Raw genomic sequence first — 23,745 nt, forward strand, 5'->3', positions numbered from 1 at the left:
CGACATAGATAATATTTCCAGCTGATAATTTCTTAATCTCGAAATATGATATCCCTATCTTCATTGTAGTAAGTGAACTTCCTGTTTGCCTCTCCCCTTTCCCCAACACTTGCATTCCTAATCAGAGTTGCGCAAACAGGTATGGTGGTTGTTCCTTTCCTGCTGGCATTCCTCACAAGACTGCTGAGACAAATTCTTTCTTTTCTGAAGTGCTTAAGCTCTATTGACAGCTCAAGGTTGTTGTTTAATTTATTTGTATATTGTCTGGTGTATATATACGTTGTAAGAAAAATGAGCTGGGCTCGTATATTTATTATTAAATGTGTATATAACCATAGATAAAGTATAACTCAGAGTAGAATTGATTTCCTTATTTAGTACTCCGTGGCGTTTCAATATGTGAAGGGCATGGCCAGACACTGGGCAAAATATGTGCCTAGAACATCGTCTTTTATCTCCCTATATTGGCGTTTTAGATTAAGAGTTGTCGACAGAAAGGGTGGATCAACAACAATAATACTGTTGCACCTGGGACCAGGCACACAAAATTCACGTGGGCCAATCATACAGACGAATACTTGTGTCATTAACACTGTAGGCCTGTATTTGTAGTTTTATACATTTACAGTATATGTACATAATTCCATTGATGAGAGTTATCCACGTAAATTCGTGAAATGACATTTCTAGCACTATAGGTTAAAGGGGACGGATAAAGCAAATGGTGATCAACTGATTGGTTGGATGAGCATGTAGTAGCAAATGGGAGAACTCCTAGTAAATCTAGACACACTGTCAGCTATAAACTCAGTGGCCTGTCATCGAACCAAGGACCCCTCACACCAAAGGTGTGCGTTCTACCGCTTAGCCACTGTGCTCCCACGTAGTTTGGTAAGTTGAGCTGTAAAACCATGTTGAAAAATAATGGCGTCAAAGCTAGAATACAGTGTGGCCACTTGCCCCTTCTATATGTTTTAAAGGACACAAATTGTTATTATTGTTATTGGCACCTCCGTTCCTTACTTGGTAGATAAAATCAGACATGTTCGGTAATGAGATATGTATAGTAACTAGGGTTCAGTGTCTTCCCGCAAATAGTGTAGAGCAGGATCCCTTCTCGATGTTTCTATTGAGAAGATAATACGAAGCACTAGCCGATTATTACAGCTTTCAGGGATGCTACAATGACTTGTGAAATCCACCACTATAGATCAGAAATCATCATTGTACAATGCTTTAAAAAGTCTTATCTACATGTTCAGTTCCAAAGCGGCTTTTATCCATTTACAGCAAATCCTAGGAAACTGTAAGATCTGTCTGTTTTGTAGAGTTGGAAATACTAGTGTGTGTTCACGTAAATCATTTGAACACCCTCAAATATTTCAAATAATCCTACAAAACATATTGATCTTACCGTTTTCCAGGATTGCTGTAAATGGACAAGAGTCGGTTTGGAACTTAACAACTCAAACACAGAAAACGTTCATTTTGTTAATACAATAGGAAAAATATTGTCAATTTAAGGAAATACGAATATGTGCTGGATACGAAGGCTTAAGCTGTAACAGTTTATGTATTCATAATTTTAAATAATTTCTGTTTATATAACCTGCTTCCGAATATAAAACTGAACTTCATATAGTTTCATGCTGTATTTGATTGTTAAAAATCAGGTATCATGTACGTCAGTTCGTGTATAAAAGACAAAGAAACATAGAACATACACACGTAGAGTAGAATGTCAGATACACTAGAAGCATCGATTTCTGGAAAAGCAACTCAACCTTTCTTTTGCAGCTGAAAAATGTCCCAATCTTGTATGGTAGGGCTTTCACACGTCCAACATTTTCCGAATCATCTTTGGTTACGGTTAGAAATCTGTTCACCACACTCTCCAGGTCCAGTTTGCGAGGAGCTTCATTTTCAATATTTAGCAGTAGTAGCACAATTAACCTACACTGTCATGGTATTCCTTAAATATATTTTGATTAATTTCAGCTTTGAAAAAGACCTCTGCAGTTGTTGATGCGACCGTAAAGTTAAATGCTGCTGAAGGGAAGTACATAAGTCAGGCAGAATACTCATTAAATACGTTGTTTTCAACTAACAGAAATCGTGCGACATTTCTCACTGATACAAATTCTTTTCTTTTAATTTCTGCACTCAAGTGTTCTAAAGCAGAGTAGCTGCAGGAACAGTTCTTGAATCTAATCTGTGATGTAAGCAATATTAATAATATTTAATATGTTACTTCAGGTAGTCTTGGCATACTCTACTAAATACTGTACTTTATTGAAAACTTATTCAACCTATTTCACTTTTTTTTTTTTTTTTTTTTTTTTTTTTAGATTTGTTGGTCCCCTAATGACTTGGGGCCCTGCATTGCGGGGTCTTCAGGGCCATTACTAACGCCACTGCAATGTACTGACTGTTTTATCTTTTGTAAGCGTTAGAATGAGAGGGTACTTGCTAAGTTCCTGTTTCCAACAGATCTGAGTAAAACTAGAAGATTGGAAGAAATAATTAATTACGCCAGTAAAAGCTAGGTGTATACCCACGGAAAGTTCGAGACAAGTGATAACGAGTAAGGCTTATATATATATATATATATATATATATATATATATATATATATATATATATATATATATATATATATATATATAGGGTGTCTCAAAAGTCCCCTGACATAGGATAACTGTTATCAGAGTTGCAACAAAATGTAAGAAGGAAAACCGTCTCCAAATATGATGTCTTCAATCTAAAGTGAGAGAATTTTTTAAGTCGGACGAGCCGTTTGGGCTATACACTCTTTATGCGCCCAATGTTAAATGAAAATACAACGTTGTCATTTACCGAAAGGTGGATAAATTTTGTAAGAGTATGGTGAATGGGGGCTGGTCATCTACACCTTAGCGTAAAAGACACTAACTTCATTCACTTATGTTATGAGTCCAGGTAAAGAGGAACGTTGCATTTTCATTTAACATTGGGCGCATAAAGAGTGCACAGCCTAAACGACTTGTCCGATTTTAAAAATTCCTTCACTTTAGATCGAAAACGTCATATTTGGAGACTGTTTCCTTTCTCGCATTTTGTTTCAGCTCTGCTAATAACAGTTACCTGATGTCAGGGAACTTTTGAGACACCCTGTATACCAGTAGCGTCATTTCAGATTTTGACAGAAAGGACAAGATGCTCCAATGTATAAGTATAAAATACAATCGGTTAGCATGGAAATGGACGGGATATGGAATCATTATCTCAGTCTTTTAGAATGTGACAATCATTTGTTACTATATTGCCTCATATTATTTTCAATGCTTCTGCTCGAGATAATGACAAACTCTTGTAATTTAGTTCACCCAGTTGGTGAACTAGTGACAGGAAATAGAAAATGTAGGATATCCTAAGAGCTTAAGAAAAACATAGTCTCTTAACTTAATACGCAATCAGTGCAAAGCAGGATGCTCATTAGTCAAAGAGCTTTTGTGATCAAGGAAAGCAAGTACAGATGTTAGTTGAATACTTCCGTCCTGGCTCATTCTCATTGTGTTTCTGATATGGAGTGAATGCTGTTGCCAAGCAAGTTGATACGAGATCTAACACAATTTGTAAGTATAGTTAACTATTTACGTATAAATTAAACTCTATGTATTATGTATGGTCCTTCGTAATTCTTTATGGCTTTGTAAACCGAAATTTGCTGCCTCCTGATTCGGGTAGCACCAGGGTTGTCTCACGACACTGATCAAACCGCAAATTCAGTCTCGCCAGCAAGAGTCAAATCCGGAATAATTCGTAAGTTTCTGCGGTCAGCGACTGTATTCTACACACTAAGGAACAGAACCAAGAATTTGTAAAGATGATGAATTGCGAAATGAGACATGTCTTATGCAGGAATCAGACTCACGAGAAACATGTATTGCTTTTGTTGATTTAGCGTCACGGGCGGATTTATTTGTCTATTTTTGGGCCGTAATAAGTTCCGCAATATTAATCCGTTTTTTTTTTTTTTTTTTTTTTTAATAATGGAGAATCCTGGAATGCACTTTATACGGTACTTAAGGTAACATTTATTTTATTTATAACAAACTTCAATATGTTGTTTGAATGCCAGACTACGTTGGAGTCATTATTTATTTATTTAACAATCACCAGATACAGAGCAGAAACCATTTTATACTGAATACCTAACAATAACATTGGAAAGGATTTGGGAACGTATCGATCAGTGCCTGTTTAGTAGATAACCATTCCCGCATTTGCCTGGTAGGATTGAACCCTGAAAAAACCAAGTCAGGATGGTCGGCAGTGAGAATCGAATCTACGAACTCCCGAATGTGAAGCCAACGCTCTACCACTTGAGCTACATTAATAAATCAACAATAACAACAGTGAGAAAAGGAATTGACCATCACCAGTGGCGTATGCAAGGGAGGTTTCAAGGTTTAAATCTCTCTTGAGCAAGATGGAGAAATGAACATTCACAAAAATGTGATATATTATCGCACTTGCTCTGATAGGAAATGAAATTGAGAACCGTGGCGAAATCCTACGTACGCCACGAACTAAGAGAATATTTAACGGTATCATTGAGATATTGGTCGTATGGAACTCAGGAACATGGGAAATCTCGCTCAGGATAGCTTTCTACGGAGTACTAGCATATGCTCACGTCGTAAATTTTGAGTTTATGGCAATAGGTTTTTATTAGGAATTATCCCCATGGATTAATCGCACTTTCTTTCTTCTTGTACTGTTCTTCAAGTAACGGAAAGACAAAGAATTACGTCGACAGTGTAAAAGCCTTTTCAGGCCAGCTATCCTGAGTAACGTTTTCCTAATTCAGACCAGGCAGATGCTGAGATGGTACCTAACTTATAGGTCCCAGGCCGCTTCCTTCGGATAGTGTGATCGTCGAGGAACGTCATCCCTCATACGTGACGGGCTAACATGGCCATAGATGCCGAAAGCCCAGGAATCCAATTCCTAAATCCTAAATCCCACATTACTTAGTAAACTTGTGCAGTTTATTACTTAGAAAGCGGTAAACTTACCAATTTGTTAGTGTATTTGATATATCGTTTATGACTGCATAATTTAGCTGTGTAATGTGTGACATAATTGTGAATGACAAAGCATTAATAAACAATCTCACCAAGATTCGGGATGATTTTGGTTTATAGTATTTTTTTTAAGAGCTATATACCGCTACGGACCTCCATTTTGATAATAGACTTTGTGTTTAGATTCTTTGGGAAATAATAAAATATAATTCGAAATACAGGAGAGACCTCTTCGTTAGGATCTTTAGTTCAGGAAAGTAATTTTATCCGTACTTACATTCACCTTTAATCTAGTCTGAATACTTCATGAATATTTCATCGAAAGTATGAAATATTCTTTGAATTGCAATCTGTTACGAATTTTTTTTCACAAACTTAAAAGGTGACATGTTTGATTCACAGTCAGATAAAAGCATTGCACCCAAGGGCGCCCATCAGGGGGACAAGGTGGGGCGCTCTCTTCCCTAGAGGAAATTCGAATATCGGAATATCGAAAATCCAATAGAATGTTTACATTAGTTACAACAAAATTGGAAACTATTTTTGAAACGTCGCTTATACTTGCCCCCCCCCCCCCTTGGAAACCACAACATGGGCGCCCTTGATTGCACGTATGATGAATGGTGCATTTTGCTTCCAGATGTGTTTAAGGCCGTTTCTGATAGCAATTTTGTTTTGCAATACGACATACGGTTCATATTTTGTCTGTGTTAAGCACTTTTTTTCATTTTATTCACGGTCAGAAATATTAAAATATTATTTAGCTGCTCTGTCGATTTATTCATCTTGTTTGTTTGTTAAATATACGATACTAATGAAGATATTCATAATAACACCTAGAAAAACATGATGATGAGAAAAGAAATATTGATGATTAAGTGCTCAAAGCGAGACGAGGAGTTTGAGCAATTTCATGTCACCAAAATGAAGGTCCATTTGTTTGAATTTCGCAATATACATATTGCATTTTTTTAAACGTATTGTTATGTGTTATGATGCATAAAAGAAAGAAAGAAAATTTGCAGAAGGATGAGCCGAAATAATTGTCGTTAGCAGCTGAGGAGGGAGATTTGAATTGAACGAACCGACTGGGCACCCACCATCTCTCCTTGTTGACCTTCAACTCTTTTTTTTTTTTTTTTATCTTTCTCTCCTCATTCATCCCAGCAAAAGCAATTTGACGAACGGCATTCATCGTGGGCGAACTTGTTTTCGCGCCCCTGCATTCTTTTCAGGTTTCAGACTCAAAAGTCTTTTCAGCTTCATCCGTTGTAGCCCTAAATTTGTAGCCATATATAAAGTCTACGTATAAAATGAGATGAGAAAAATAAAAACTAAGATGTGAAGGAGAGATAACCAGAGGCAAGTTTTATGATTATTTTATTTTATTTTAGAGCGGAGTTCTATTATATGTAAAGTAGATGTAATAGGAAAATTTGATTCTTATCATTTCCTATCTAACATTAGTTTACAATCTATGCACCAGGCGGCTGTCACTTGTTATCAAACAGATGTATACTTAATATGAAATATTACTAACTGGGAAGAATGCAGGAAGCTCGTTCGTAATTATAAAAGACCAGCTTTAACTTACTTGAGTACGATAGTGAGCCAGCTATGTGTAGGAAGTTAAAGCAGAGGCACTACAATATATATACAAGTCACTAATAACATAGATTTATCTTCCCTACCATAAGTTAGTAACAGAAAGTTTATTTAAAGTAAAGGAAAAAAGCTATTAACTAGAACCAAGGGAACGAAGGAAAAGACGAGATGCTACTAAATCCTATTATTATTATTATTATTATTATTATTATTATTATTATTATTATTATTATTATTATTATTATTTTAACAATTGTGCTTAAGTGTAAAATATGCATGCTTCGTTCAAATCAATAAATTACCCTCTTCAAAATTTATTTTCATCCTCAGTCTTTTGAATTCCTACAGTTATATCAAGGTCCTGTATATTGATACTTTTAGAAGTAATTTATAGAATCCAGATATGTTATCATTCTATTATGTACACACGTCTCAACCTGGGGTTCACGACCGAATTTCATGGTGGTTGCGAAGATACGCGGAAGAGATAAATATTAGAATCTAATTCCGGAAAATATTTTTAAATATATTATTTTGAATTTTGTTCTGAGAGACCTATTTTTTTATTTTTATACATAGTGTTAAAAAAATAGGTCTACTAAACATTTTCAGCAGATGCAGAGTTGTTTAAAAATCCATTTAAATGAAAAAGGTACGATATGAAACTAATTAGAATTGCATATTGAAATACCATGCAACAAAACCTGCATATTGAAGTACAATTAAAATTCAAAGCTAATGAAATACCTGAGCATGGCGTGATTTCACTAGTGCTGCAATGTCCGTTTCAATCTTCGTGATGCACATTATTAAGTCATTTAAAATAAGTTTTTAACAGGTGTCCAGGTTTTTAACCAAAATTAGATATTACTTTGTTTTTTATCTTATGACCCAAAATTAATGGAGTTATAAAGTATTAAAATTTTGAAACAGTATGACGGATCGAATTCGATATTTGTAATACACCTGAACTGACCAAATTTGTTTTTAATCCATTCGCTTTTAGGGAAGTTACTATATCCACTATTTACAAGAAATGGATTCTAGTATTATAGAAATAGATGGATATTGTGAGATCTCCGCAATCCGTATATTAAAAATCCCACACAAGCTTATTACAGACCAGAAATTATAAGGGTGTTGCTGGCAAGAGGATGTGATAAAAAGGGGATCGTGATATGAATTAGTTTGATAACCACTGATCTAAATATAGGTGTATAATTGTTTGGATTTATTTTCACGGTTATAAATGGGAATTACTTCGGCAAGGTAAGGCAGGAATGTACTACATCCGATAGTGTTTGACATACATTGTCTTTGCGATTGATGATCATTTTATTATGTATCCATCTCTTGTTAATTGTATTTTTTTTTTATTAAAATATCAGTTGATTTTAATTTGCACGAAGGTAACTTGTATAAGGAAGAATAAATGGTCAGTGGACAATATACATGGTCGAAAATTTCTGTCGATTTATAGCTCTTTGTTTTGTTTGTTGATATGCTCATGCTTCCGTGATAACGTTGATATGTTTTGTTCGTGATATTCCCTTTAATTTTTCTTTCAGTCGTATATTCGTCCTCACTGAATGACAAATTGATATTGGTTGGGTTCTTTTATAGAAGTCTAACGCCCAATTATTATTATTATTATTATTATTATTATTATTATTATTATTATTATTATTATTATTATGATTATTATTATTATTATTATTATTATTATTATTATTATTATTATTAGCAGCAGCAGCAGCAGCAGCAGAAGCACCGAATCTACATATTGCAATCCCGATTACTACTCAGGTTAGTATTCGAATCAAGTGAATTTCACCGGAGTTCGAATCCGGGATTACGTGCACAAATATTACGCGCTTTATCCACACGACCACCAAGAGAGAGAGACATGTTAATGATGAACCGTTCTCTTTGCTGTAGCCACAGCGCGTTCATTTTCGTTAGCTTCTTGTTCCTGTGCTTCTCTTTTCTAATTTGACCCACCACCCATCGTGACTCACTCTGACCTACGACCCACCATCCTCCGTTACCCACTCTTAAGATACTATTCGCAAAAATTCGAACCCCCACTACTCCCTTAGGATATGCATTATAATGAAAGCGATATGATTACATGCCAGTTGGGATTGGAACGTAACTATATACCAAAAATCATTTCATTTGGCTTTACTATTTGGCCGTGATGTTTACGCACACATAGTTACATTCATTTTTTTTAAAAAAAATATAATAATTCATGTATTACAGGTGATTCAAAACTAGGCTATATATTTGTTTCAATAGTCAGCTCCTCAAACAACACATAGACTGTCTCTCGAAAGCCAAGTAGCAAGTTCTATTGCTATTATTACAATTACAAATAATAATATCCGAAAGTGCCTTAAGTTCTTTTTTCACTTAGGTATACTAATCTAAGGTAAGTAAATAGAAACAAATGAAAAAGGCAGGAAAATGGAGGTCTTGAAAGTAAAACGTAAACAGTTTACCAGTGTTCAGAAGATGCTGTCTACAATGCACTGAATAGAGTGGGTCGGTGGGTCATGGTAGGTCGGTGGTCAAAGTGGGTCAACCTGGGCGGTAGGTCGCAGTGGGTCACGTTCTATTGTCCCACGACCCACTGATCCACTCACAAATCGTGGACCACGATCCACTGACTCACTCCATCTCTGACTATGTGTAGTAAAGTTCTTAAGTACTGCATCTTGAATTCTCTTGCTACGTCTTTTTTTTTGAAGTGTTTATATGTGGCTGGCTACACATAAAAAGTTGTTAATCAATTATCGTAATCCAATTAATATAGACTTCATTAGCATATGTAAATATTACAGTAATGCGAGCGAAAACTCGGGAAAGGTTTTCATCAACATCAGTCCATTTTTTATATCATCCTTTGGTTATACTAACTAGAATCACAATATATGTTCAATATGACTGTTTTTTGGAATACACGCGGGAAGACGCTCTGCTCTTTCACGTGGAGCAACCTGTAGAGTCTCCAGCCTAAGCTGTGAGAATTCCTTTCCTGAGATGTTCTGTTCTCACCATCTTCACTTTGTACAACTCTTCTTTCTTCACTGTGGTCCCCCACAGATAAAAATGAGAGAGGCAGAAAAACTGGCGTTTGGGGATGGAAGTTTTTGCTTTAAATAGAAGCAGACCTTCCTGGAAAAATAGAGATTTTTGCTCTTTTGGCTTTTTTTATGATTATGTTCAAATACTACTGTAGTAGATTTTATAATTAAGAAAGTAGCCTTACAACATACAATACTTATGATCCTATGTTCAATTTTGGGCTGGCTGTTTTGATTTGATCATGAAACTTGCATATTGTGTATCTGAAGGAAGTTATGCAATCCAGCATACCACTGCCGTCGTTTTGGTTGTCTAATCACCTTATTTGTTGCTGAAAATTAATTTATTAAGAGGCCTCATCCCGGTGAAATTAAAATACCGCTAATTTTACAGTAATTATGTGATATCTTCAAATAAATAAAAAATAATTGAAATGTAGAACAAGAGCGTCCTTGACAATATTATTTTGCATGAGGTACCGTTATCACAAGTCACCTAGTGGCTTTCCGTTTTCAGTCGTTTAGAAACGCGAAAATAAATGCCGATTTTCAAAATGGCTCGAAATTGAAAGCAGATAAGTGAGTCGTGATAACGGTATCTCATATAAAATGATATTGTCTAGGGCGGTCTTGTTCCACATCCGATTATCTTTTATCTATTTGAAGATATCACATAATTAGTGTAAAAATTAGCGGTATTTTAATTTTGCCGGGATGAGGCCTCTTAAGCTTTTCTTGAGTTTTGGCAGACATAAACAAAGAAAGTGGGTTATTCGTTGCAATCCATTTTCTTCTGTTATGCGCGTTACAATCCTCAGATATTGAGCACGTCTATGGGTATAGTATTTGCTTACTATATTGTGCAAGTTTCTTTTTCATTACTTCAATTATTTTGAAAATATGTCTGTGTAAATATGTATTTTGCATTGCTCTCTTCACATTGTCAATCCTTCTTTCCTCTCGTATTTTAATTTCGTATATTTCTTCGTGCCAGCACGTAAAACTTGGGATTTCTCACTTTTTCATCTCTCTGGTAGATATTCCTCTGTTAGATCTAAATACGAGGGTTGTCCAGGAAAAAGTCAAACTTTCTAAATATTATCTAAGGTAAATCAATAACTTACCGTTTGTGTAAGTTATTGATTTACCTCCTTCAAAAATGTTCCCTTCATTATTAATACACTCTATCCCAGCGTTTCCCAACCGGTGTGCCCCGGCACACTAGTGTGCCGTGAATGGGCTGCTGGTGTGCCGCGAGGAATCGAAACAAAATTATTAATTCTATAGCAATCAAAATGCAAAACGTAGGGAAAAATGTATATTTGTATTTCACATTACTATGAGCCTCTACTTTTAAGTTTCATACCAGGTTACTGCTCTGTACATTTCTAATGTCGAAAAAAAAATGGTTATCATTGTTATGACCATTATTGCTTCTTTATTATTGCAGACTATTTCTAACTTGAAAATGTAAAATATCATTCAATCCTTTCTACAAATTACCTACACTTGTGTTTTAAATGTAAAAGAGATTCGTTTGTTCGCTCGTTATTTAGTGATCTTCCTTCTTAGTAAAAGGTTGGATATAGTTTTTAAAAAGAAAGCGTATTTTTAAAAACCTGAGTCCAATATTTCATTGCAATTGTTTTCTTTTTTAAATTAGAATGAAAAATAAGCATAATGATTTACCACAGGGGAAAAACAGTGATCGAGCTTTCTTCTCTGCAAGAAGGAGATCAATAATTACAGAAAAATACCACTGTGTTTTATATTTACAAATAATAATATCTATAAGTGTGCCGCGAGAATCCAAGTAACACCCGTAGTGTGCCGCAAGTTGAAAAAGGTTGGGAAACGCTGCTCTATCCTAATGCGTCTTCCACTGCTGGACTGCATCCTGAATCGCACTTTCTGGAATAGCCTGGAGGTCTCATAGCGATATTTAACATCTATTTTATGGATTGGAAACGAGGGTCTTTTATGGTAGGTTTCAATTTGGGGGAATAGAAAGAAGTTTGCAGGTGCCAAATCAGGTGAGTAGGGTGTTCGGTGTACAACAGTCATATTGTTTTTCGCCAAAAACTCCCTAATAAAGAGTAGGAGCTTTGTCATGGTGCAGCATAAATGTTTCATTTTTTCAAACTTACTTACAGCCTCTCTAACGTCTTACAATTTTTAAATAATATTCTTCGTTGTTGGTTTGACCACGTGGACCGTACTTATAATGAACACCACAATTAAAAAAAAAAAAAAGATAAATCATAGCATCATTTTAACATTTGAGCGACTTTGACTTGTGTTTTTGGATCTCGGTGAAGATTTTTCCATGCATTGGAATAAGTTTGTTTGAGCGTCTCACCATAAACCGGAGTCTTGTCGTGTATCGTGTTCTTCAAGAAGCTATCGTCTTCATTTGCATAATTCAAAAGTTCTTCACAGATTTCTTTGTGTTTATTTGTTAGCAACCGTGGAACGAATTTTGCAGCAACAAAATGCAAGTTCAGTTTTTCAAGTAAGATCACATGACTTCCTCAGCTGGTCAAACGATGGCTCTTTTTTTTCATAGAACATCGCTTATTTTCTGAGCGTGAACGTCATCACATAATGTTGATGTTCTTCCTGCTCTGAAACACCGAATCCACTCGAAACACTGGGTTCAATTCATTCATTCTCTCTCGTTTTGTCAGAAACAATATTAAGTATAGGTTGGAGGTATAAGAAATGATAGCTCTAACCTACACTTAAAATTGTTCCTAACTGTACATTTCCTGCACCATTCTCAAAGTTTCTGCAAATGTGTTGCCCAATTTGAGTAAATAAATAAATAAATAAATAAATAAATTGATGTACACACACTGCTCTTCCAAAATCTTTATTTTAAAATCGCCATAAACACGGAACACAACCTCAGCGCTTACTGTCTCAGAATAACACAAGGTAGAATGGTGTAATTTTATCGTTAAAGTGCTTGCGAAGAATTCCACTACGCGGCACTGACAAGCAGAAAGTTAAGAAAACTTTCGTGGATCGCAGTTTTTATTTATTTATTTTTTTAACGAATCTTCTGCGGTTTATCAGACCTTGTCTTAATATTAAATGTTAAAGCGTGTTCATGTTTTGTATAATCATTATTCATTTTCTGATAATTAAAGTTAAAGTTAAAACAATACATTTTGACGTTGCAATTAAATAACCACAATAGTTTTAAATATGAAGATTGACTGCACGCTAGCGACATCTATTGGCGTCAGGCAAGCAGACAGTGCAGTTAGCTACATCTCTTACTGTGACTGTTTGTTAGGAATGAGCGTGACAAACTGACATTACTTTAAAATACATTTCTTCTTCCTCCTCCTCCTCCTCTTCTTCTTCTTCTTCTTCTTCTTCTTCTTCTTATTATTATTATTATTATTATTATTATTATTATTATTATTATTATTATTATTATTATTATTTTGAGGTACTCTATATTTCGTAGTGTGCATATTTGAATAACATTCGATCAACGAAACGAAAAAGGAAAAAGCAGCTTATCTTGATCTTGAAAAGTTTCATGCTTAAGGGTCTTGAGTACAGCGAAATTAAACTACCGCTAATTTTAGTGTGTTTCTGTAATATCTTCAAAACAAATAAAAATACTCGAAAAACAGAAACGTAGTGAACTAGACAATACAATTTAGCATGTGATACCGTTATCACAACTCATGTAGCTGCTTTCGATTTGTAACTGTAGAAAGATTTAGCATTTTCTGTGGTTTCTGTAAATAGCAGGATACCAAAAGCGGATAGGTGAATTGTGGTAAAGGTATCATATGTAAAATCGTATTATCTAGTTCACTACGTTTCTGCTTTTCTAATATTTTTATTTGTTTTGAAGATATTACAGAAAAACTCTAAAATTAGCGGTAGTTTAATTTCGCTGTAGTGAAGACCCTTAACAAAAGGAGCAACCCATCAGATGTCGATGTGGCCAGCGCAAACAAATTAGAAACGTTTTGGAGGTAAGATATAGCTAGTAAGCAAACACAGTAACAGGACAGTGTTATCGTAGAATCTAGGTACAGTGCAGTGAAAATAGCCCGGTTTAGCACTCAGCAATATTCTTTATGTGTGTATTTACTTGTGTATTTGCAGTGTTTCAGTGCCTTACAGCAGAGATACAGCCGTAAGGCGGTTTTACACTCAAGGCTTTTTACAATGAAGAAATGATTTTTTTTTTTTGAAAAGTTGACCATGTTATATAATTAATATTCCTTCTTGACATAGTCTGATAAGACTGCACAGAACAGCTCTTGAGAAATACCTGAGTTAGGGTGGCTGGCAGCAGGATTGGAGTCCGGAACTACTCGATTGTCAGACTAAAACTGTCGCTTATTAATTACGTCATTAGCAGTTTTTTTTTTTTTTTTTTTTTTGTTCCTGCTCAGTCGTAGTGTTGATGAGGCGAAATTTACCATTCTTTTACGAAGTTGGTGCTACTGGACGTATAAAATGACTTTAGGCTAAGGGAAACGAATGGTTTAGGCAAGTAAATGATGCTGGAAGAATTTGGTAGAATGATAATGTGGAAGGAAACTAGAGTAGCTCAAGGAAACCCACGGACACGATGTCCACAAAGTTACTTGACGGGGAATCGAAGCAGGGACTGCACACACCAGAGATAAGCGCTCTATCATTGACCGGTATGGAATGACTAATGGCTAACTTCGCTATATATATATATATATATATATATATATATATATATATATATATATATATATATATAAATATTGTATTATTATTATTATTATTATTATTATTATTATGATTATGATTAACGTAAAATCCACCACAAGCAGCTTCTTGAAGCGGTGAGTGTAGTCATCTTGAATTGAGCAAGACCTGACAACATGTAACAAAACTTTGTAGTGAGATTTTCAGGTTTTCTAAGCCTTTTATTTGTAAAAGGAAAATGGAAGCCTGTTCTAATTATGTAGTGTGCTGAGAACGTTAATAATTAATTTCTTCACCGTTTCATAGTCAAGTTAACTCCGTATACAGATGTTCAGAACAATGGAAGACTCGGCAGTTGTTTGAATGTATTCTTTCAGGTGGTTTAAAAGAACTGACGACAGATCGTGTGGTATCACACAAAATGCGTGTAGAGAGTTTTCCTCCAAAGTTTATTTCATCGGGGTAGTGTTTTGTGAAGCGTGCTGTAAAGCTATGTTGATAAACATGTAGTGGATAGTGGTGGTTTAGTGTTATGGATACTGTATGTATGTATGTATGGCCGGTGCGAAACTTGAAGTCTTTGGTGGTGGTGAGGCTTCCTCGTGGAATTAATTGCAAGGGGCGTGCGCCAAGCAAGCGGAATGTCGAATAACTTCCCCTCGTCATCGATCTGTGAACTGGCGGCTGGGCAACCGGGGGGACGCACGGGCATTCTGTTCGTTGCCAGAAGACCCGTCGGACCGGAAAGTCTGTTTGTCGTGTGGATGGATGGATCGTTGTGTAAGCGCGGTGGATGTAGTGTGATGGCTTGAAAATTAAGGTGTCACTAGATGATGAGTAGATTTCCGTGTGGTGATGGTTGATGCGAGTGAGTGAATGAGTGGAGATGTGTAAACAATTTGTGGCTCAGAAGAAACTACTTTCCAATGCGTACTCTTAGGAGGAAGAAGAAGCTGCAGCAGCAAAACAGGTATTACCAGCATGCAATACAATTATCTACCAACCATTACTATAATTATATTTAATTTGAATTCGTGTCGAGGCGAGACAGGGATCTGGTCGAAAATTGAGGAATCATTACGCGGTTTTAACTAGTTCGTTGGAAGTTCTCTTATTACAAATTGGCATTTATACCTTAGGTTTCTGTCTGAGCGTTTCTATTGTCAAAGCTGCCGACACTCTACGTTGCAAAGCCCGTAATAGAGGGTAAAATGCAAAGGAAAGTTCAAGTGATTTTTTTCATTTTGGAAGAAAAATAACCATGAAGTATGTTGATGACTAAAATTTCCGAAGGAAAATGTTTGAAAAACTATCTCAGAATGGCAAAAACACTTACAGTACTTATTTCCCCCTTTTCAAAAGACATTTTTGAGAAATCCCAGTTATCATTAATGAACATACCTCAGTTTCCGTCAAAGGTCACTCCTATGTTTTAAACCGAACTCATTCGTGGATAAGTGGTTAGCGTTCGCGCCTTTGGCGTGGGAGACCCGAGTTCGATTCCCGGTGGGAGCTCATGTGGTTCGGATTCCATGTTAATCAGTAGATCCCGTCTTATGTAGCCTCGCTGCTGAAAGGGACTTTAAATCAACTCAACTCTATGTTTTAAACCTTTCAATTGCAGGAATCGTTAACGTAAATAAATAATTACGCATAAAATTTTAGTTATATCGGTTCAAGGGTTGCAATTTATGAGTGTAGGATGAAGCGTGTTCGTGAAATGAGAATGGATTTTTTAATTTAATGTTACATGTTTCTTGCCCATTAGGCCCAAGAAATGGATAGTTAAGAAAGTGAATGACCATAAAAAAAAAAAAAAAAAAAAAACCCTGATGGAATGAGAACATGGGATGAAAGAACCCTGATAAAACTCATAAATACGATGTTATCTGTCATAAACTCACATGGCGGGTAGCGGTGGCTCGGTGGTAGGGCGTTCATCTCTGGTGCATGGGGTCGATCCCAGCTCGCGCCAAGTGGACTTTGAGGTGGACGGACACCGTGTGCGTGGGTTTTCTCAGGTTCTTCCGTTTGCTGCCACTTTATTCATTCCACTGTTTGGTTCATGTCTAATCATAACCATCCCCTTTAGCCTGGCCGACATAATCGTGGGACGTAAAACTTAAAAATTTCGTTTCGTTTTAAACACATGGCCTACCATCGCACTAGTCACCGTTCGCACTGGAGATGAGTGCGATACCACTGAGCCACGTTGCTTCGAAGACTGTTCGTGTTTTATCATTCTTTTTAACTTTTGTCGTTACACCAATCATCGCTTTTCTTATTTTAATTTCATCATCTCTCTTTAAGCTGGCAGATTTAATTTGAAATCGGTAATATTTGTGTAAGAAAGAGATTCTGGGTACACACAGAGCTTTGAAGTGGCTGCGGTGTTTGATTGCTGAGACCGGATAATGTATAATGCATATTCTGTGAGAATTGTTTAGTTGAGACTATAATCTGTATAATCAATTATGAATTAATACGATCTGGAAAAACGGAAGGGATAAGCACTCACCGCTGGTTCGAAGCATCTCAGATCACGTGAGTTTGTAGTAGACAACGGTGTGCGGTTTTTTTTTTTTTTTTTTTTGTTTCCTCTCGTACTTCAGCAAACCTTTTATTACTCAAATCATATGCATTTATCAGTGACCCCGCGTAGTGTAGTCGCTAAGGCTCCAGCCTTCGGTGCGAGCGGTCCAGGGTTCGATTCCCAGTCGGTCGAAAAAGTATTAAAAGCTTTTTCAGGTCAGACACCGTAAATGAGGTTTTCCTGGTTTTTCCTCATTACACCAAGCAAATGGCGGGGTGGTACCCAACATATAGGTCCCGGGCTGTTTCCTTCCTTCCCTTTCCCCGGATAGTGTGCTCGCCGAGGAACGTCAGCCGTCAGAACATGACAGGCTAACGTGGCTTTAGATGCCGAAAACCCAGAAATCTAAAAAATCCTAAATCCGTATTTATTATTCATCCCATTTAGCCTGTAAAGATTGATATAAATGATTTTTTTTAAAGTTTTACAATCCACATTTAATGCCCTGTGGGCTTGAGGAGGCGGGTGATTAATTAAAGTGAACGTTTATGAAATAATTGGTGACATGAAAGTGTGGAAGGTAGAGGAAGAACCAAGAGAAAAATCCACTAACATAATGTTGTTTACCACAAACTCACATAACTTTCGGAATATCGTTTCTCCAAAGGCAAGAACTTAATCGCTAAATCACGATGCCCCCTGTAATTATACTATTTATTGACGGCGTGGAATTCTAGATTGATAATTTTCTTGTTGGGTGTTATAATATTTCATATGTTAAACAAAATTCTAAATCCTAAATGCCTAATTCAAGTGTTGACTCAGCCTCGCAAGATAATTAAGTATATTTGAATTTTAGAACGCAGGGAAGTCTTATTTGTAAAGTTAGAAACGAATGCGTTGGAAGCCCAAGTGTTTGAACGTGTATATGTGTACCTAGTCTTTAATGGAATGAAGCATAGTTTTAGTTAGTTTGTTTCGAAGTAAAGGCCCCTTCTTTCGGCTTCGAAAGTATATCAGACGTGGGTGAAACTTTACATGAAGTACTCGCACTAGAAGGTTTCCCATCGTAAGAAGTCTTTCGCTGTCTGCCCTCTTTATTTTTAAAGCTATTGCTTTAAACAAGGGTTTCTCAACCTGTGGTACGCGAGCCACTGTTGGTGGTACACACGACTTATGGCGATAATGCTTTGGGTGGTACACCAGTGTAAAAGGTTGAGAATCCCTGTTTTGAACATTTCCAGAGTCATCTGGTTAAGCTCCGTTGCACAGAAAAGATATAATAGCGAAAAATGGAAGGGAAGTGTTCACTGCCTATATATTTAATGGTGTCGTTGGAGGAATTATTTGATTGAACTGAGGGGAAAATCTCCGGTTAGGATAACGCGTTGATTCGAACCCAGGTACTCCCAGTTACGAATCGTAAGTATTCACTTAGAGTTTGACTCAATTAATCGTCAAATATTTTGTCCGGAAGTTTTTTAAGAAGGAAGTAAAGGGAACCAAGCAACTCAGCCACACGCACGCGTTCACGTAAATGTATATTGTAAATGGCATACAAGATTGTAGAGGACATGGCGAGAGAGAAGGAGAGAGAGCAGCATCCTCAAGGGCAAATGTACGCTGTTTGTACACTTCTAGTTCCGATGCCATTAATCAAATAAAGGTCTTACAATTTGATTCACGCATGCTGCCGGAGGATTTACGACGTTAATCACATGAACATGAGGATGCAATATGCAAACTAATTATGAACTTAGTGAATAAGCTACCAAATAAATCTTCCAAGAAATTAGAGCATGGGGAGTTTATTTGTTACTGCACAAAGCACGATAATGTATGAAAATTAATTAGATTCTGTTTCTATAATTAATCATTTATCAGGAAGTTGTTAATTTTAAAATTCTTATAAGAAAAACATTGTTGACCCAAAGCAATTGTACGTGGGACGTTCAATCTATAAGTTTCCTTAAGCTATGAAAAATTTATTTTTTAAGGTACTTTTGTAAACTATCCATACATGTGTAGGTGGGTCCTTCCTTACTTCTCCACATAATCCCCATTGAGATTCAGGCATATGTCTCACCGTTGCACCAATTTGTCCAAACTCTTTCCAAAAAGTCAGGGCTCTGGTTATTTAGCGCACTCCTCACATTCATCTTCACTTCTTCATCTCTTTCAAAATGTTCAACTTGGAATTGAGACTTTAACACTGAAAAAAAGATGGAAGTAACTCGGCGCTAAATTGAGGCTGTATAGAGAATGGAGCAACCGTTCCTCCTCTAGTTTTCCAATTTTGTGTCTTGTTTGCATGCTGAATGGGGGTGGGTGTTATCGTCAAGAAGAGGAGACCAGGTCGCTTATGTCGAATTGTGTTTCCCTGAAGAAGAGTTTAAATCCGTCATAAGCGTCCTAGATTCTTGTCAACTAGTGATGAAGGAGTGAAATAGAACGCGAAGAGAGTGCTAAATAGCCAGAGTTTTTTTTTTTTTTTTTTTTACAAAAGGTTTGGGCAAATTGGTGCAGCGGTGAGACCTCAGAGGGGAGGAGAGGGGAGGAAGGATCCACCTACACATGTATCTTAAAAAATAAATATTGGATCCTTATATATTGAGCAACCCACGTAGAACAGATAAAAATGAAAACTTTCCTAAAATGAATTAAAATGTCTAGTTTTACGGCCTACTCTTTTTCTACCCTTTAGCGTGAAGGAGACGGGTGATTAATAAAACTGAGTGATTATTAAGTAACGATGGAATGGCAGTGTGGGAGGAAATGGGAGAAGTAAGTCTCAGGATAGATAAGTGTGGAAATTGCGTCAAACCAACCAAAAGATTACTAACCCGAGAGCAGTAATATATATTACTTTATACCTCTTGGAACCTCCCGACCGATCTCGGTCAAATTTTCTAGATGAAAAAATGAAATGAAATCTTTAAGTTTTACGTCCCACGGTTATGCCGGTTAGGCTAAAGGAGACGGTGATAATGAGAGATGAGTGAAATGGTGGAATGAAGAAAGTGGGAAGAAACGGGAGAACCCCGAGAAAACCCACGAGCACGGTGTTTGTCCACCACAAAGTTCACTTGGCGGGGGCTGGGATCGAACCCGGGACCCCAAGCACCAGAGGTGAACGCTCTACCACTGAGCCACCGCGCCCCCTTTCTAGATGAAGTTCAGACCTGGAATGTTCTTTATCATTTCACTTTGACGGTGCAACTTAGGAGAGGGCGAGGGGGGATATAAAAATGATCAAAAATGACCAATATTAGTGTCGAATCCATGTTTTCCAGGGTCGCTGAGATGAACAGTGAGTGACACTTCCGATGCCGTTTAAATCCAAATTCAGCTCTTTATTTCCAAAATAAAACGTATTCTCCCCGATTAAGAATATAGGACATTCAGAGACATAAAAATTTAAAAAATAATAAGTAAATACAGCGTTCGCTTACTTGCTTCAATTTAAACTTTTCATATTTAATCACGTACTCTGTTTTATTTAATATCCATTTGATTAATTAATTGATTGATGTGTTAATGGGGATATCATCTCCAAGGCTTTCCCCGTCGCGGAAAGCCAAATGGCCGACCACATTATTCTTATTCAAAGGAAACTCAATACAGGCGTCAGTGAATTAATGAAATAACAAAATGAATTTTATATACACCGTATATATATAATATGATATAAAGCGCCAGAGGTCATGAAAAAGCTACTAGAATAAATAGAGCAAACAAGTATAAGAAAAAAGTGACCAAAAGAAATAGAATAATACGAGCAAAACATGCAAAATTTAAAATCAAACACAGAGCATTAACTGGTTCAATTTCTGGAATATATACCAGTAGTCACACACACATACACACACAAAAAGATTATTCCTGGCTAATATTATTAGGCAAACTCAAATCTTCTCTTACAAATACCTAAGAATACAATTATTCTAACGTATCGTCGGCTGACTATCATAGTGACGTATCTGTTTTGTTTTTATCTCTCTTCGAAATTGAGTTGAGATACGTCGCTATGTTGCTTTAACCCTTTCATCCCTGATTTTTTGTGTACTCACCGATTTTATTTTTATTTTGTATTATTATTCTTTTTGACTTAACAAATGAAACACAACCGTCATTTTGTATGCAGGTATCATATTTTGAGAATTATACGGACGTAAAATTTGCGTGCAATAGGGTTGAAATGGGTATATAAAATACAAAATGGCATTAATCGAACACATCATTCTGATCTACACAGTTTAGATACTCAAAACCCATCACTAAAGCAGGAAGAGGATTTGTTACAAATAGTTTGTTTCGCCAAGAATAAAACAGCCTACGTGGCTGAGCTTCATCCATTGTGATAGCCCCTGCAACTACTCTACTAGAAATGCGCGTAACTACCTGATAAATGATGAAAGCGCTAGAGAAATAGCGAAAAATGATTTGGAGAAGTTCAAAGAATACTGACATGAAAACTCAGCAATTTTGAATCCTCCAGATTAATTATATCAACCTTAGAATATGATGTACACATGTTACCGCCAGGGCCGAAAGGGTTAAGTAAAAGTATATTTTGAGAAATGCCAAAATCTTTGAAGTTCTACAAGAATGTTAGTGTTGAGTTTTGAGGTGTGACATTTTGTGAAATAAATATGATTATAAACTACTCCAGCTCCAGGGTGGCAATAACCCGGTTTAGAAAATAAATAAATAAATAAAGTGCATCGCTATGCCAGCCAGTCTATGGTATCTTCCTGTAAATGTTTTGACTTCCAAATCGTGCGATGAAAAAATATCGGAAGTGTTAATAGAAAAGCTGTCTGTCGACAGGTATCAGACCAAAAACGGTAACAAATACCAAAAAGAGCTTTTTGGAATCAACTTAGCGTCCTGAGAATCTGTTAAATTTCACACGTTAACCCACTACTCAAACCAGAAGTGAGGGGCCTGGGTGGCTCAGTAGTAGAGCGCCTGCCTCTGGTGCGTGAGGTCCCTGGTTCGATCCCTGACCAAGTAAGTTTGGTGGACAACATCGTATTCGTGGGTTTTCTCGGATACTCCTGTTTCCTCCCACACTATCATTCCACCATTTCTTCCGTTATCATGCACTGACCTTAATCATCGTCGGACGTTAAACTGAAAGATTTCATTTCAGTTTTCAGAATCCCAAGAAAAGTTACCAACTTCATCCATCCACATCTCTCTACTAAAGTGATAGAAATTTATTACTATTGATTTTCATAGAGTAAACACGGTAAGAGGTAGTAACAAGCAGTTGCTTTGGTATCGAATTAGCACGCCAACAGTATGTTCCATGTAATTAGCTCACCCTCTATTCAAACCGGAAGTGATAGAAATTAACCACTTCCGGTTTCAATATTGATATCTATAGAGCAAAAGCGGTAAGAGAGATTGAATTCGAATAGTTTCAAAGTTGCTATAGTTTCACACGGTGAAAGCAATAATAATAATAATAATAATAATAATAATAATAATAATAATAATGAAAAACAAGAAAATAGAAGAAAATATTGGAAATTAAAAGAAGAAGCTGAAGATCGAGAAACATGAAAGAAACATTTCCAGGTAAAAAAAAAAAAATCCTAGGACCTGGCGAAAGGCAGAATACTTAAACAATGAAAAACAACTAGAAGTGTACGAAAGAAAATATAGAGAATAATGGAGGATTTAGTTGGATAAAACGAACAACCATTGATAAAGTATTAGCAAAGTTGGCGGGAGGAGAGCAATAGTATAGCGTGTACCAGAAGTAGTGACTCACTTTTTGAGTGATCAGTATATTTTAATTATAAACAAGAATGGTATGAAACAAAACTGTAGGTACAGAGGAATGATGTAAAAATCAAGTGCTTTATAGTATCTAATCCCTATTCTCCATTTGGGGGTCCACCTGGCGGCCATTCACATCGATGCATCTGGAGTTGAGTTGAGTTGAGTTTAACGTCCCGTTCAGCAGCGAGGCTATATGAGACGTGGACCTACTGATTAACGTGGAATCCGAACCACATGAGCTTCCGCCGGTGCCTGCATCCGGAGACGCACATTTCTGCACACAACTTGGCTCATCTGAACAGGAATGTTCTTGAATTCCTCGGTGAGTCGCACCGTCAATTCCACAACACTGTTTATGGGTCTTGACCTTGTCCTTCAAATGTCCCCATAGGAAGCAATCGGGAGGGGTGAGGTCTGGTGATCGTACAGCTCCTTTATTCATAACTTTACTTCCGTAACGTTGTCTCTCACAAAATAGGCGAACGCATTAGACACGTTTCTCAAGCGTCAGGCGAGCCGCCATCTTGTAGTATTGCCAATTAAAAAAAAAAAAGGAAAACTCAATTACACCACACCATAAATAAACATCTATCATACAGCTTAACCTACTGCACCTAACAACAAGTGAGTTACTACTTTTGGAACACCCGGTAGATAGTTAAAAGAAAGAAAAAAAGAGAAGAAACTTATTTGGACATGAATTGAGAAGAAATTTTCTTTTATTAAGGATGCGACTGAAGGCATAAAATGTATGAAAGAGGGACGAGAAGAGTACGATTGTAGTTTTACGGTTTATATTGAAGAAGGTAGTTCTTATCTCAAAACGGAGAGATTGATGAAAGTCAAAATTTCCGCCAAGTGATCTACTAATGATAACAGAATACTTAGGATTGTAATGATGATTAACTCTGATCTACAAACCCAGTGATAACGGCGACAT

The 23,745-nt window shown here is 36.5% G+C and overlaps 1 protein-coding gene across 12 annotated transcripts in view; it reads left to right on the forward strand.

Annotated features, from left to right (window-relative positions):
• Positions 1-23,745, forward strand: part of Fak (protein tyrosine kinase 2 Fak) — a 414,892-nt gene that overhangs the window by 181,623 nt on the left and 209,524 nt on the right. The window contains exon 1 of one of the 12 annotated variants that reach the window (XM_081738440.1): positions 15,159-15,449. The exons of the other annotated variants lie outside the window; for them this stretch is intronic. Within the exon in view, the coding sequence (XP_081594566.1) occupies positions 15,406-15,449 (44 nt within the window). The 5' untranslated portion in view covers positions 15,159-15,405. Of the gene's footprint in view, positions 1-15,158; positions 15,450-23,745 lie in introns of those variants that run through there. 12 annotated transcript variants of the gene reach the window in all.

The sequence above is a fragment of the Thermobia domestica genome, chromosome 2, assembly GCF_964235325.1.
Source record: "Thermobia domestica chromosome 2, izTheDome1.hap1.1, whole genome shotgun sequence".
Classification (NCBI taxonomy): domain Eukaryota; kingdom Metazoa; phylum Arthropoda; class Insecta; order Zygentoma; family Lepismatidae; genus Thermobia; species Thermobia domestica.